Source organism: Cyclopterus lumpus, chromosome 13 (genome assembly GCF_009769545.1).
Source record: "Cyclopterus lumpus isolate fCycLum1 chromosome 13, fCycLum1.pri, whole genome shotgun sequence".
Lineage (NCBI taxonomy): Eukaryota > Metazoa > Chordata > Actinopteri > Perciformes > Cyclopteridae > Cyclopterus > Cyclopterus lumpus.
This window is the reverse complement of record NC_046978.1, coordinates 21,157,789-21,174,242: the sequence shown is the minus strand read 5'-3', so window position 1 is coordinate 21,174,242 and position 16,454 is coordinate 21,157,789. Positions and strand designations below refer to the sequence as shown.

General features: G+C 41.9%; 2 protein-coding genes across 3 annotated transcripts; both read left to right on the top strand.

The window, feature by feature from the left end:
• The first annotated feature begins 3,951 nt into the window (after positions 1-3,951).
• Positions 3,952-8,606, top strand: LOC117741867 (olfactory receptor 52K1-like). 2 transcript variants are annotated; one of them, XM_034549106.1, is made up of 3 exons: positions 3,952-4,142; positions 6,445-6,487; positions 6,674-8,606. In XM_034549106.1, the coding sequence occupies exon 3, from the start codon at positions 6,691-6,693 to the stop codon at positions 7,606-7,608; it is 918 nt and encodes a 305-aa protein (XP_034404997.1). In that variant the 5' UTR covers positions 3,952-4,142; positions 6,445-6,487; positions 6,674-6,690; the 3' UTR covers positions 7,609-8,606. The 2 variants fall into 2 exon arrangements, with proteins under 2 accessions (XP_034404997.1, XP_034404998.1); XM_034549107.1 differs by lacking the exon at positions 6,445-6,487.
• Positions 8,607-15,287: 6,681 nt separating this feature from the next.
• or112-1 (odorant receptor, family A, subfamily 112, member 1) lies at positions 15,288-16,407 on the top strand. Its single transcript, XM_034549105.1, has one exon. The coding sequence runs from the start codon at positions 15,310-15,312 to the stop codon at positions 16,297-16,299; it is 990 nt and encodes a 329-aa protein (XP_034404996.1). The 5' UTR covers positions 15,288-15,309; the 3' UTR covers positions 16,300-16,407.
• Positions 16,408-16,454: the final 47 nt, after the last annotated feature.

The window sequence follows — 16,454 nt, the reverse complement described above, 5'->3', positions numbered from 1 at the left end:
ATACCACGTCTCAATGTGACGGAGGACTCCTGTGATAACTTTAGTCCGTCCCAGATTGATCATCTTGTCGATAGTGCTACAGGCTCACTGAGAATGACACTAGACTTGATAGCCCCACTGAAGAAGAAGACAGTGAGGCAAAGGAGGTTTGCTCCCTGGTAGAACCCTCAGACCCGCGACCTAAAGCAAACTTTACGAAAGCTCGAAAGCATATGGCGTTCCACCAATCTGGAAGAATCACGCTTAGTTTGGCAAGATAGTCTTAAAACATATAAAAAGGCTCTCCGTAATGCCAGAGCAGCCTATTACTCATCAGTAATAGAGAAAAATAAGAACAATCCCAGGGTTCTCTTTAGCACTGTAGCCAGGCTGACAGAGAGTCACAGCTCTGTGGAGCCGTGTATTCCTATAGACCTCAGTAGTAATGACTTCATGAACTTCTTCAATGAAAAGATTTGAACTATTAGAGGCAAGATTGATGATCTCTTGCCCTCAACTACTGCCGATCTGTCATCAAGAGGAGTGGCCTTGGAAACGGCTGTATGCCCTGGTGTATATTTGGATAGATTTTCTCCCATTAACCTAGACCAATTGTCCTCAACGGTTTCTACTTCTAAACCGTCTACCTGTCTCCTAGACCCCATCCCAACGAGGCTGCTTAAAGCCGTGTTGCCTTTAATTGGCACCTCTCTGCTGGATATTGTTAATGTGTCTTTGCTAACAGGCCATGTACCACATTCCTTCAAAGTAGCTGTAATTAAACCTCTCCTGAAGAAGCCCACTCTTAATCCAGAGGTGTTGGCTAACTACAGACCGATCTCTAACCTTCCCTTCCTCCCTAAGATCCTTAAAAAAGTAGGACTCATCTCTGTACTGGTCTTGTTAGACCTTAATGCTGATAAAGGACGTTTCTCTGTACTGGTCTTGTTAGACCTTAGTGCTGATAAAGGACTTGTCTCTGTACTTGTCTTGTTAGACCTTAGTGCTGATAAAGGACAAATCTCTGTACTGGTCTTGTTAGACCTTAGTGCTGATAATAGACTCATCTCTGTACTGGTCTTGTTAGACCTTAGTGCTGATAAAGGACTCATCTCGTACTTTTCTTGTTAGACCTTAGTGCTGATAAAGGACTCATCTCTGTACTGGTCTTGTTAGACCTTAGTGCTGATAAAGGACTCATCTCTGTACTTGTTTTGTTAGATCTTAGTACATATAGAAGACTCATTTTCTCAACCACCAGGGTAGGAGTGTTGGAGGTGTGGGCAGCCTGGGCACTTCCAGAGGGAGTGTCCACTGATAGAGGTGGGCCAGGTGATTCGGGTTGTCGGCTCTCCAACACCCTCCCCCGGTCCCGGAGCGACGTACCGCTTCCCGGTAAGAATCCAGAGGGGTACACATCAGGCGATGGTGGATTTGGGCTGTACGCAGTCTATGATCCACCAGAGCCAGGTTAGGCCCGGGGCATTGATGGAGGCATTGTAAAGCTATTCGGACCAATGTGTACCACCCACAGACCGACAGTCTGGTGGAGCGTCTGAATAAGACTTTGAAGTTCATGATCCGTAAATTTATTAATGAAGATGAACGTAATTGGGATAAATGGACCTGATAAAAGAAAACTGGGAGGAGGGGCCGAGCACCAGTAAAAGTGAGAACCAGTACGTCCTCGACCTGCGAGCAAAGCTCCACACACTGGGTAGGATGTCACGTGAGGATTTGCTCCAGGGCCTGAGGTCCCAAAATTCACCAATCCGGCCTCGCTCCTTTGTGAAGACCATCTCTCCGGGACCCAGAGAACAGATATTGCCCAGTAGCAAGAGCGGTTTGCTGACGTGTTCTCTCTCCTGCCAGGACGCACAAACCTCATCCTCCGGGCATGACGGTGCGGTTACGGCCCTACAGGTTACCTGAACACAAAAGAAAAGTGGTTCAGAGGGAATTGGCTGCTATGCTGGAGATGGGGGTAATAGAAGAGTCACTGGTGTAGGCCCATCGTTCTTGTTGTCAAGAACGATGGGTCTATACGGTTCTGTGTGGATTATCGCAGGTTGAATGATGTGTCACGTTTCGATGCTTACCCAATGCCGACGAACTCCTGGAACGACTGGGCACTGCACGTTTCTTTACGACCCTGGATTTTCAGCAGGTGGGCGCGGTGCTGGAGCCCCTGAGGCAGGCAGGGCTCACCGCCAACCCAGGGAAGTGTGCAGTTGGGCGGAGCGAAGTACAGTATCTGGGGTACTACTTAGGCGCCGCGCAGGTGCGCCCTCAGGTGGACAAGACTGCTGCCATCGCCGCCTTCCTGCGGCCCAAGACAAAAAAAGAGGTGAGGCAGTTTTTGTGGCTGGCGGGTTACTACAGGCGGTTCATTCCAAGTTTTGTTGAGCTGACCAGCCCCTTGACTGACTTAACCCGGAAAGGTGCCTCAGATCCGGTCCAGTGAACGGAGCAGTGCCGGTTGGCGTTTGAGAAGGTAAAACAGGCTCTCTGTGGGGAATCACTCCTTCACACACCTAACTTTTCTCTTCCCTTTACTCTGCAGACTGATGCGTCGAACAGAGGGCTGGGGGCCGTTTTGTCCCAGCAGGTAGAGGGGGTACATCAGCCGGAAGCTGTCAGAGAGGGAGGCCAGGTACAGCACAGTAGAGAAGTGCCTGGCCATCTGGTGGGCGTTCGACTCCCTGCGCTACTACCTCCTGGGGTGCTCTTTCACCCTCTGATCGGACCACGCTCCGCTCCAGTGGCTCCACCGCATGAAAGATACCAACGCCCGGATCACTCGGTGGTATCTGGCTTTGCAGTCTTTTAATTTAAAGGTGATCCATAGACCGGGGACGCAGATGATCGTGGCAGACTTCCTCTCCCACTCTCATGGAGGGGAGTAGGTTAGGCCGGATGGCACCCTGGCCTAAGACGGGCGGTGGAAGTATGTGGCAGTGGGGTGTGGTTAGGCTCAGCCGCAGAGGGGATGGAGCAGGGGTGTGAAACTGGAACTAATAAAGCCGGTTAACTTGCAAAAGATCGTGTTGTTGCCCTCTTTTGTGGTTTGCCGAAACTCACACGTGTTACAGTGTTATATATTATATTTTTGCTTATTGATATGTATATCCATATAATCAGTTATGCTATGCTCAGTATTGTATCAAGCAAAGAGGAGAGAAGGGTTACAAGAAGACTAAAGTACATAACAGGATGTGCATAACAGGATGTTGCACAGGAAGAAGCGCCGGATGACTCATCTGGGTCTGAGACAGTCAACAACAGGAAGCGTCTGGTTTCAGTTAGATACACCACTTAACCACAACACCCACTTCCGTATTATTTTAAACATTCCATTAGTATCAGCAGAAAACAGAGCTTTGATGATAAGACGAAGAAAAAGCAGTTTTTATATCTCTCTGATATATGTTATGTGTCTCACTCCAATCATTCCGTCCATTGAGAGGGGCCGTTAAAATGGCACACATGTATCCAAAATGCCAGATTTGGAGATCTCGCCTGAACTGTCTGTACTAAAGCCTCTAATTTTCTGCTTCACTTTATCAAAGATGACCTTCACATATTGTGCTGTGATTTGGGAGAAGTTTGAACCTGCAGCTGCTTCATTCCAAAAAGATAATCATCCTGAAAGTGTTTTTTCTTTTTGACAAACCTGAAACTTTTTAATTTGTGTGTGTCATCTTCATTTATTCTTAACTGGTAACATATAGACTGATATTTACACAGCTGAACCAATCTCACAAGTATTCCCTTTATTAAAACAGCAACATTACTCAAATAGTCATTGCGGTTGCAGAGATAAACTCTTTTTAGTTACGGTATGCAATTCTCAAGCGGAGGTCTAAAAGATTTGTTTTAAGGTGCTTTAGAAATCAAAGTTTTACAAACTTATTCTGACGGCGAAATGCTGATGCTCTCTGGGAGTTTGGTCAGGAAGAGGATATTAAAACGCTGAGTCAGAGGTTCATCAGGGACAGGTGGATAAAGGATGGATGGAGAGTCAGCAGCTGACACCATCAACCTGCCGACACGTTTACTGGGCAACTCCCAAACACCACCAACCAGTCAAACCTCGACAGAGCTGAACATCAGCTGCTCTTTGTGTTTGATCCTCAACTCTAAACCATCTCGTAGTGTTTAAGGTCATTTCACTTCAGATTATTCTATATCAGTTCATATTTAGATTGTAACCGGCGGAATCTTTAGATTAATACTATGACATGTTCTATGTGTTTAATATTATGACATGTTCTGTGTGTTTAATATTATGACATGTTCTATGTGTTTAATACCATGACATGTTCTATGTGTTTAATATTATGACATGTTCTATGTGTTTAATATTATGACATGTTCCATGTGGTTAATATTATGACATGTTCTATGTGTTTAATACCATGACATGTTCTATGTGTTTAATACCATGACATGTTCTATGTGTTTAATACCATGACATGTTCTATGTGTTTAATATTATGACATGTTCTATGTGTTTAATACTATGACATGTTCTATGTGTTTAATACTATGACATGTTCTATGTGTTTAATATTATGACATGTTCTATGTGTTTAATATTATGACATGTTCTATGTGTTTAATATTATGACATGTTCTGTGTTTAATATTATGACATGTTCTATGTGTTTAATACTATGACATGTTATATGTGTTTAATACCATGACATGTTCTATGTGTTTAATACCATGATATGTTCTATGTGTTTAATACCATGACATGTTCTATGTGTTTAATACCATGATATGTTCTATGTGTTTAATACCATGACATGTTCTATGTGTTTAATACCATGACATGTTCTATGTGTTTAATACCATGATATGTTCTATGTGTTTAATACCATGACATGTTCTATGTGTTTGATACCATGACATGTTCTATGTGTTCAATACCATGACATGTTCTATGTGTTTAATACCATGATATGTTCTATGTGTTTAATACCATGATATGTTCTATGTGTTTAATACCATGACATGTTCTATGTGTTTAATACCATGACATGTTCTATGTGTTTAATACCATGACATGTTCTATGTGTTTAATACCATGACATGTTCTATGTGTTTAATACCATGACATGTTCTATGTGTTTAATACCATGATATGTTCTATGTGTTTAATACCATGACATGTTCTATGTGTTTAATACCATGACATGTTCTATGTGTTCAATACTATGACATGTTCTATGTGTTTAATATTATGACATGTTCTATGTGTTTAATATTATGACATGTTCTATGTGTTTAATATTATGACATGTTCTGTGTTTAATATTATGACATGTTCTATGTGTTTAATACTATGACATGTTCTATGTGTTTAATACCATGACATGTTCTATGTGTTTAATACCATGATATGTTCTATGTGTTTAATACCATGACATGTTCTATGTGTTTAATACCATGATATGTTCTATGTGTTTAATACCATGACATGTTCTATGTGTTTAATACCATGACATGTTCTATGTGTTTAATACCATGATATGTTCTATGTGTTTAATACCATGACATGTTCTATGTGTTTAATACCATGACATGTTCTATGTGTTCAATACCATGACATGTTCTATGTGTTTAATACCATGATATGTTCTATGTGTTTAATACCATGACATGTTCTATGTGTTTAATACCATGACATGTTCTATGTGTTCAATACTATGACATGTTCTATGTGTTTAATATTATGACATGTTCTATGTGTTTAATATTATGACATGTTCTGTGTTTAATATTATGACATGTTCTATGTGTTTAATACCATGACATGTTATATGTGTTTAATACCATGACATGTTCTATGTGTTTAATACCATGACATGTTCTATGTGTTTAATACCATGACATGTTCTATGTGTTTAATACCATGATATGTTCTATGTGTTTAATACCATGACATGTTCTATGTGTTTAATACCATGATATGTTCTATGTGTTTAATATTATGACATGTTCTATGTGTTTAATACCATGACATGTTCTATGTGTTTAATACCATGACATGTTCTATGTGTTTAATACCATGACATGTTCTATGTGTTCAATACTATGACATGTTCTATGTGTTTAATATTATGACATGTTCTATGTGTTTAATACTATGACATGTTCTATGTGTTTAATACCATGACATGTTCTATGTGTTTAATATTATGACATGTTCTATGTGTTTAATACTATGACATGTTCTATGTGTTTAATACCATGACATGTTCTATGTGTTTAATACCATGACATGTTCTATGTGTTTAATACCATGACATGTTCTATGTGTTTAATACCATGATATGTTCTATGTGTTTAATATTATGACATGTTCTATGTGTTTAATATTATGACATGTTCTATGTGTTTAATACCATGACATGTTCTATGTGTTTAATACCATGACATGTTTTTTCCCTGTCAAAGGTTATTTTTGGGGAGTTGTTCCTGATCCGATGTGAGGTCAAAGGTCAGGGATGTCGTATGTGTACAGATTGTAAAGCCCTCTGAGGGGAGTTTGTGATTTGTGATATTGGGCTATACAAAATAAACTGAATTGAATTGAATTAGTATTATTGTAGTAGCAGCAGTACAAGTTGATGAGTGTGTCTTTAATGAAGTGATTGAAGTCTTAAAAGTGTTTCTCTGTTTTCAGATAATACAGCTAGAACGATGAAGAACGTCACGCTGCACAACTTCTTCATCCTCGACGGCTTCAGTGAGCTGGGAGCACTCCGGCCCTTCCTCTTCATCCCTTTCTCCATCTTGTTTGTGGTGTCGCTGTCGGCCAACTTCCTGCTGCTGTACGTGGTCGCTGTACAGAGGAGCCTCCACTCACCGATGTGCATCCTCATGGCCGCCATGGCGTTGGTGGACCTGAGCATCCCGGTGTTCTGCATCCCCCACATGCTGCTCAGCTTCTTGTTGGACTGGAGGGGGATCTCTCTGACCGGCTGTCTGGTCCAGATGTTTTTCATTCACTTTGCTGGAACCTGTCAGTCCACGTTGCTGGTGTGGATGGCGCTGGACCGCTACTTTGCCATCTGCAAGCCTCTCACCTACCATGAACGAATGGCTTTCCCAAGATTTCTCAAGTTTATGGTCCCGCTCGTGGTCAGAAATGTTCTCTTGAACTCGGTGCTGGTGGGTCTGGTAGGAACGTTGTCATTCTGTGCTTCAAATGTGATGAACCACTGTTTCTGCGAGCACATGGCCTTAGTGCAGCTGGCCTGTGGAAGCACCGCCATCAACAACCTGGTCGGGTTGCTGACTATATTCCTCAACCCGGTGGCCGACTTCATCTTCATCGCCGGTTCCTACGTCGTCATATTCAGCTCGGTGCTCAAGTCCGGCAAGTCCGGTGCCAGAGCGCTCCACACCTGCGTCACCCACATCGTGGTCATCACGGCCAGCCTGACCATCGCACTCGTTGCTTTCCTGTCGTATCGGATCACAAACGGTCTTCCTGCTGCCGTTCGGGTTTTCATCAGCACCTTGTACATGCTGTTCCCGAGCTGCTTCAACCCGATCATCTACGGCTTGAGAACGGCGGAGATCAGAAAGCACATCCTGATAACACTGACATGCTGAACTGGGCCCCATTCTTAAAAGGTCTCCATTGTATGGAAGGCCATTTCCATTGTTTCAGAGGTGTTTCTAACGTATGCTATAGAACACGTAGAGGGTCAGTGAAGCTGAGTTGTTCGGGGTCTACAAACACCGGAGGTGCATCGTACCATCAGTACATCCGGACAAGAGGACGAAACTATGACCAGAAAGAAGTCAGTATAGTATGTTGAAAAAATAACATATAGTATGTCATAAAAAGGTCCTCAAACTGTCATTGTATAGGGACTCATGAAAATGCCTTAAAAAAGATTCTAGTAAAGTAAACAGTAAGAATTCACAAAACATCGCAGTAGAATATGTCACAGTAAAGTCATAGAGATGTCATGGAAACCTGATGTTGATGTTGTGACCCCATGAAAGAAACAGAACTCCGACACATTCATTCAGTGCTTCACATATTTGTATCTTTAAATACCGGTAATGTACTTGGAGATAGATTCACTTCACAATATGTGCATGAGTTAGAAACTGTATGATAACTTTATTCCATCACATCAGAAGTGTATTTGTACACATGTACTTGGTACGACTACGTATGTTACATGTAAAATTATATTTAACTAAAATGCTTCTGTGTCGATATGTGTCCATTCAATGTATATTCATGGTCCAGGATCAGATGCAGGACGTGGTCTTCAGAGAGGACAGCAGGACTAGAGCGTCAGCTGGAACATGGAGACACAGAAGGACTATTATTATTATTATTATTTCAAGAAAAGGTCAGTGGAACGGAAACAGAAAGAAATGTTTAATTTCCTATCAGATATTTAGAAATTACAACTGCAAAGTTTTCTTGTTTTAAATAAGAAACTTCTTGCAACCTTATCTTGTGAACAGAAACAATTATTCCAAAAGGTTGTAATAAAAAAAGAAATTGTCTTAATTTGTGATTCAGGCGGGAAACCATGATTTATATTTTTATTTTTGTCAGGATCCTTGAACACAAAGGGAACATTTTGTTTTGGAAGAAAACTTGAATGCTTTGAGTTCAATTTAGACCATGAAGTCGTGGTGAACTTCAGCCTCTTGTGGCGGAAATAAGTATTACAACCTCTAAAAAACTCTATGCTTCGTGTCTTAAAGCTGCATTCTCTCTCCTGACCACCAGAGGGCGACTCCTCTGGTTGTATAGAAGTCTATACTTCATGTGTTAAAGCTGCATTCTCTCTCCTGACCACCAGGGGGTGACTCCTCTGGTTGTATAGAAGTCTATGCGTCATGTGTTAAAGCTGCATTCTCTCTCCTGACCACCAGGGGGCGACTCCTCTGGTTGTATAGAAGTCTATGCTTCGTGTCTTAAAGCTGCATTCTCTCTCCTGACCACCAGAGGGCGACTCCTCTGGTTGTATAGAAGTCTATGCTTCGTGTCTTAAAGCTGCATTCTCTCTCCTGACCACCAGGGGGCGACTCCTCTGGTTGTATAGAAGTCTATGCTTCGTGTCTTAAAGCTGCATTCTCTCTCCTGACCACCAGAGGGCGACTCCTCTGGTTGTATAGAAGTCTATACTTCATGTGTTAAAGCTGCATTCTCTCTCCTGACCACCAGGGGGTGACTCCTCTGGTTGTATAGAAGTCTATGCGTCATGTGTTAAAGCTGCATTCTCTCTCCTGACCACCAGGGGGCGACTCCTCTGGTTGTATAGAAGTCTATGCTTCATGTGTTAAAGCTGCATTCTCTCTCCTGACCACCAGGGGGCGACTCCTCTGGTCGTATAGAAGTCTATGCTTCATGTGTTGAATCTGCATTCTCTCTCCTGACCACCAGGGGGTGACTCCTCTGGTTGTATAGAAGTCTATATAAATGACTCTACTTCTCTTGATGTATTCCCTCAGTAAACATTGTAAACATTAGTTTTTGGTCTCAATCTCTAGTTTCAAGTCTTCTTCAATACAGAATGATGTTCATTTAGTAAATTATGGTCATTTAGAGTCCAACAGACCATAAAGCAGGGGATGCTTTAGGGCGGGGCTACAAGGTGATTGACAGGTGTCTACGTCACTTCTCCTGAGTCCTCATATGGTCACTTCCTGTTTATCTAAACACTGACTGTGTCATTCTTTCGACGTTACACTGTACAACTACAATCACTTCAAGTCATAAACTCAGGATAGAACACCAGACTTCTTCCTCTCAGGGTTTCAGTCAATATGTAAATCCTCAAAACAACAAAACACTAAAATGATTTTTTTCTGTTTTGGGAGAACACAGTTTCTGCCATCTGTGATTAATTAAAAGTGGTAAATGTCATTGCGGCTGCAGCTCCCAGCAGTCTGATGGAGATAATGAATCTGGAAACTGAACTGGGATGTTTTGACCTCGGGGCCAATCGGCTTTGAGCAAAGTGCCAACAGAGAAGTCTGAAGAGACAACGGCTCATTAGATTCTACAGTTCACACCTCAGAGGAAACAACGGAGTCACTGTTTGTTGTAGGAGGCGGAGCTGAGACTCAACACTCAAAGTTTAGGACTTGCTCATCTTGACTGGGACTTAAATATGGACTTTAGACTTGACTTCGGACGTAACCCAGGACCATGCTTGTCTTGACTCTGGACTTGACTCTGGACTTAGGACTCTATACATAAACATATAAAACATAAACATATAAAGGAAGGGAAAGTAGAGCCGTAGTAGCACTTTGGTATCACTTAAATGGCTCTTACTGATAGCACTTTGTAGTTTAACACTTTGGTAGCACTTAAATGTCTCTTACTGATAGCACTTTGTAGTTTAACACTTTAGTAGCACTTAAATGTCTCTTACTGACAGCACTTTGTAGTTTAACACTTTAGTAGCACTTATAGCACTTTGTAGTTTAACACTTTAGCAGCACTTAAATGTCTCTTACGGATAGCACTTTGTAGTTTAACACTTTAGTAGCACTTAAATGTCTCTTACTGATAGCACTTTGTATTTTAACACTTTAGCAGCACTTAAATGTCTCTTACTGATAGCACTTTGTAGTTTAACACTTTAGTAGCACTTAAATGTCTCTTACTGATAGCACTTTGTAGTTTAACACTTTAGTAGCACTTATATGTCTCTTACGGATAGCACTTGGTAGTTTAACACTTTGGTAGCACTTAAATGTCTCTTACTTATAGCACTTTGTATTTTAACACTTTAGTAGCACTTAAATGTCTCTTACTGATAGCACTTTGTAGTTTAACACTTTAGTAGCACTTAAATGTCTCTTACTGATAGCACTTTGTAGTTTAACACTTTAGCAGCACTTAAATGTCTCTTACTTATAGCACTTTGTATTTTAACACTTTAGTAGCACTTAAATGTCTCTTACTGATAGCACTTTGTAGTGTATTTGTAGTTTAACACTTTGATAGCACTTACATGTCTCTTACTGATAGCACTTTGTAGTTTAACACTTTAGTAGCACTTAAATGTCTCTTACTGATAGCACTTTGTAGTTTAACACTTTAGCAGCACTTAAATGTCTCTTACTGATAGCACTTTGTAGTTTAACACTTTAGCAGCACTTAAATGTCTCTTACTGATAGCACTTTGTAGTTTAACGTTATTGAAGAAATTGTTACCACCTTACTCCACATCCCAGGGGCCAAAGAGTGTGGAGGCTTAGCCCGAGATGGCTCCATGATCAGAAGTTTTTAAACTCTGTGGAAAGGAATATTGAGTTTTTCTTTGCTACAAATACGGATGAAACCTCAGCATCTATCAGATGGGAAGCCTTCAAAGCCTATATTAGAGGTGTGATGATTTCTTATACTAGCAGCAATGCTAATAAGACGCATCTCCTTATGACTGAACTTGAGCGAGATATTAAAGACCTAGAAAGGGAGCTCTCAGTGAATAATACACTGGAGAATGTACAGAGGCTCTCAGAAGCAAGGGCTAAATATAATGAGGTTACAGCAAGTAAGGCCTTAAACAGTATCACTCGGTTAAAGCATACTTACTATGATCGGGACAACAACTAATCCGACAGAAATTAACAGAGCCTTTCAAAAATATTATATAAACCTTTATACGTCAGAGTCCCCGGATACTAATGACCTTCACTCCTTTATGGATCAGCTCTCCATTCCAACCTTAGAGGAAATGATAAAAGAGGAGCTAGACTCTCCCATTACAAAGGAGGAACTGTTTGAAGCGCTGTCCCATATGAACGGAGGGGAAGCACCAGGTCCTTCTGGACTACCCATTGACATCTACAAGCGCTTTAGGGAGATGCTGGTGCCACCGCTCTTCGATATGTTAGTCGAATCAATTGAAGCTGAACATTTACCACCCTCCCTATCAAATGCCTTAATAACACTGATTTTAGCCAGATAGCCAGATAAACCCCCCATAAAATGTGGTTCATATCGTCCTATTTCACTAATAAACTCAGATGCTAAGATTATAGCAAAGGTGTTTGCGAGACGTCTAGAAAACCATCTTCCGTCTCTGATCGCCCCTGACCAAAATGGTTTCATAAAGGGTCGCCAAGGTTTCCATAATATTCGAAGATTACTAAATATTATAGATGTGAGGAAGGAAAGCCCAGACACAGCAATAGTCTCCCTGGACGCAGAAAAAGCATTTGACAGGGTGGAACACGGTTATCTTTTTGAAGTGCTTCAGAGGTTTGGGTTTGGTGAATACATCTAAGTGCGTGAAAATGTTTTATCACTCCCCAAGCGCGTCAGTCATGACAAACTTTGTAACCTCCCAACCCTTCAAACTCCAACGAGGGACCAGACAGGGGTGCCCCCTTTCGCCCCTTCTGTTTGCATTAGCAATCGAGCCACTTGCAATGGCAATTAGACAAAACAGCAGTATAACAGCTATCAGAATAGGGAATGTGGAGAATAAAATAGGACTATTCGCTGACGACATAGTTTTATTCCTGACTCAACTAGAGAGCTCCATTCCAAATCTCCTTAGATTAATAAATACTTTTGGATACATTTCAGGATATAAACTGAATGAATCTAAGTCAAACATCCTCTTTCTTAAACAATCAGAGAGAAGTTGACCCCCAATACAAACCACATTTAAGAATACATCCAGTTTTACTTATTTGGGGATCAAAATTACTCATTCAACAGAGGACCTTGTATCCACTAACTATAGCCCAGTGATATCAGGAGTGACTAATCTTATTAACAGATGGACAACAATGCCAATGTCAATGATTGGCAGGATTAATATCCTCAAAATGAATGTCCTACCCAAATTTCTTTACTTATTCCAATGTATACCACTTCCACCTCCAACAAACTTCTTCCCAAATATGACTAAAGTCTTCAGAAATTTCATATGGAGTAACAGACGAGCAAGATTACGCCTCTCTCTACTATATCTGCCATATGACAGGGGAGGGTTGAAACTCCCCAACCTCAAATGGTACTACTGGGCATGTCAGCTTTGGACAACCTCCTTCTGGTTCAGATCCAGTTCATCCCTATAATGGGTGGCCATGGAAAGAGAGACTTCATCCAACATACCTCTTCATATGTATCTATACTCAGATAAACCGGATAAACTAAAGAAATTTGCAGGTAACCCATTTGTTTCCAACTCCATTCATGTTTGGAATGAAGCTCATAACTACCTAAAGGTTCCCCTTAAGCTATCACAGTTCACACCCATTTGGGGAAACAACAATTTTCATCCTATGAACATTTTTTCAACTATGGGCAGACAAAGGTATTGGCCAAATAGCTGATCTATTTCAGGAGGGAGTTCTCATGCCATTTGAAGATATTAGAAAACGATTTGACATACCTGCTAAACATTTCTTCAAATACCTACAAGTCAGAGACTTCATCTATAAGACCCAAAAAAAGATCTCAATACCGGTCCTCTCACCAGTAGAAAACATTATGGTAAGCACTCATCAGAAAAGACTTATTTCCATCTTTTATAAGATTTTGTCTGCTGGGTCACCAGAGACATCAGAGGACAAGAGACTTGCTTGATGCGCAGACATAGGGGAGGAGATATCGGAGTCTGAATGGCAAAACATCTGTACCCAATCACAAACATCTAATTCAGGTATCAGACTGTTGCAGTACAAATGGTCCACGAGGCTGTATATCACTCCAGAGCTTTTGAATCATTTCAATGTTAATATTCCTGATGTATTATTAAATGTCAAACACATAAGGGGACGCTTTTCCATTGTTTATGGTCCTGTTCAAAAGTACAGGAATTTTGGAGGACGGTTGTTGAGACACTCTCAAATACATCAAAGGTGACTCTCCCTATGTGCCCAAGAATGTGTGTTTTGGGACTCATACCAAAGGACATTAATCTCAGCAGAGCTAACAGAAAGATGGTTACCCTATGCCTACTACGAGCCAGACGGACTATTGCAAAATGTTGGAAATCTATACAGAAGCCGACTACCAAAGGCTGGCTAGAGGACACTGTACAAGTTATAGCCATGGAAAAAATAACATTCACTGAAAGGAAAATATGCACAGTTTGAAGAGATGTGGACTTCCTTCTTGGACTTTGTAAAGGCCCTCAATTTCTTAGGGCTCTGAAGTGACCATACAGACATTACCCCTGTACAATCGCTGAGCGTCCCACTGTCTAAATACCCCTTGCCAATGTACCAATGAGAGTGTCATCTTATATAATTTATTTTACTTTTATCATTATTTGTATTTTTATTTATAATTGTCTGGTAGCTTGTTTCTTATGTTTACTGTATTTGTAACTTGTTCTTCCTTGAAAGGAAAAAAATAAATAAAATATCTTATAAACACTTTAAAAAAAAACATAAACATGTAAAACATAATAAAACATAAAATATAAACATATAAATCATTTAAAACTTATAAAACATATGAATCGTATCCATCAGGTCTGAATAAAGGAACCTTGAAGTCGGCTGGTTGATTAAACTCTGGAGAACCTCCTCTAATTGGCTCAGGGACGTTTTAATTGGTTCAAACTGGTTTCAGCCAATCAGAGTGCTGCTGCGTTTGGGATCAGTCTCCCTGTGGGATGTTTGGACTCTGCGTATAAGAGGAAGCGAGACCGGATCGGGTTCCTCCTGACGACCATCTGAAGAACAGGTGAGAATCTTCAATATTTTACTCTTCTGATAAAACATTGATTCTCATGCTTCAAAACAACCTCAAAAGGTCATTTTGAGGTTGTTTTGTTGTATTACAGATTATAATTATTGACCACGGAGAGAAACATTGTAATTGTATATATTTGTTTTTTGTTCTTCTGTTAAATAAATGTAAAATGGTCTGTAAAGATGTTTCACATTAAAAGTCCTATCTAAGGGCATGGTCATGCTTTTATTCTGAAATATCTTACCTACAATTTTAATTGAAAATAAAATTAAATTGACATTATACTGAATTAAACTTATTTCTTTGTATCTAGGCAATATTTTTCACATAATGATAATAACAATACTGACTGCAGTATTTTGAAAAACTGACAAAATATGTGAAGTTTGTTGGTTTAAAGAAGCCTTTTGAGTTATTACGTTATTATATGTTTTTTATACGTTTTACAGCAACAGGCTGATGTTTTTATATGTAAACATGAAATATTAACTGCGTATTTGTACCTTTAAGAGAATATGTATACATCTATATGTGTAATTAAAGAACAAAGACTCGATGATGTTCCCGTGTCTCCTCAACTCAGGGGTTTGGTGTCTCAATCCGGCGCCATGTTGGACACGTCTCCGGGCGGGAACTTCTCCCACAGCAGCTTCGTGTTCAGAGGGTTCCCGGCGCTGCGGCACCACCGCTGGCTGCTGGCGCTGCCGGTCTCCGCCTCCTACCTGACGGTGCTGCTGGGAAACGGCGTGCTGGTGCACATGATCCAGCGCACCGAGAGCCTGCACGGCCCCATGTACCTCCTGGTCTGCGCGCTCTGCGTGGTCGACGTCCTCTCGGCGACCGCCATCGCCCCCGGCCTGCTGCTCGGCCTCGTCTTCGGCTGGGACCGGATCTCGCTGGCCGGCTGCCTGACCCAGATGTTCTTCACTCACTTCCTGTCCTCTCTGGAGTCCACGCTGCTGCTGGCGATGGCGCTGGACCGCTACGCCGCCGTCTGCCGGCCGCTGCGCTACGCCGAGCTCGTCGACGCGTCCGCCGCCACGAAGCTGCTGCTCTTCGCTCTGGTGCGCAGCGGCTCCGTCATGGCGACGCTGGTCGCCTTGGCGGGTTCTCTGCGGTTCTGCGGCTCCAACGCCATCCGCCATTGCTACTGCGATCACATGGCGCTGGTCAGCCTGGCGTGCGACGGCACGGAGACGAGCAGAGCGGCGGGCCTCGCTGTGATCGTCTGCTTCGTGGGCGTGGACATACCGCTCATCTTCTTGTCCTACGTGAAGATCCTGAGCGCCGTCTTCAGGGCGGCGGGCGGCGGCGAGGAGCGCAGGAAGGCATTCCACACCTGCGGCACTCACCTGATGGTCATGATGTGCTTCTACCTGGTGGGGAGCGTCACCTTCCTGTCCCACACCCTGAACATCCGCATCCCGACGGACGCCAACACCTTCATGGGGCTCGTGTACATTCTGCTGCCGGCGACCGTCAACCCCGTCGTCTACGGCGTTCGGACCAAAGAGATACGCGGCGCTCTGCTGAGGCTCCTCAGAGGGAGGAACTCCACCACGCTGGAAGGTTCTCCGGCTGCAAGAACACAGACGTGACTGAAAGAACGCAAACCTTTGTTCTGTGTCTCCATGTCTCAACTTCTCCTTCCAAAATAAACTGATTTAAACTTTACAATGTCTTTACAATAAAGAAGAGAGAAAGGATGTAGGGAATTAGGGCTACAACTAGCAATGAAATATAAGCATGTAAA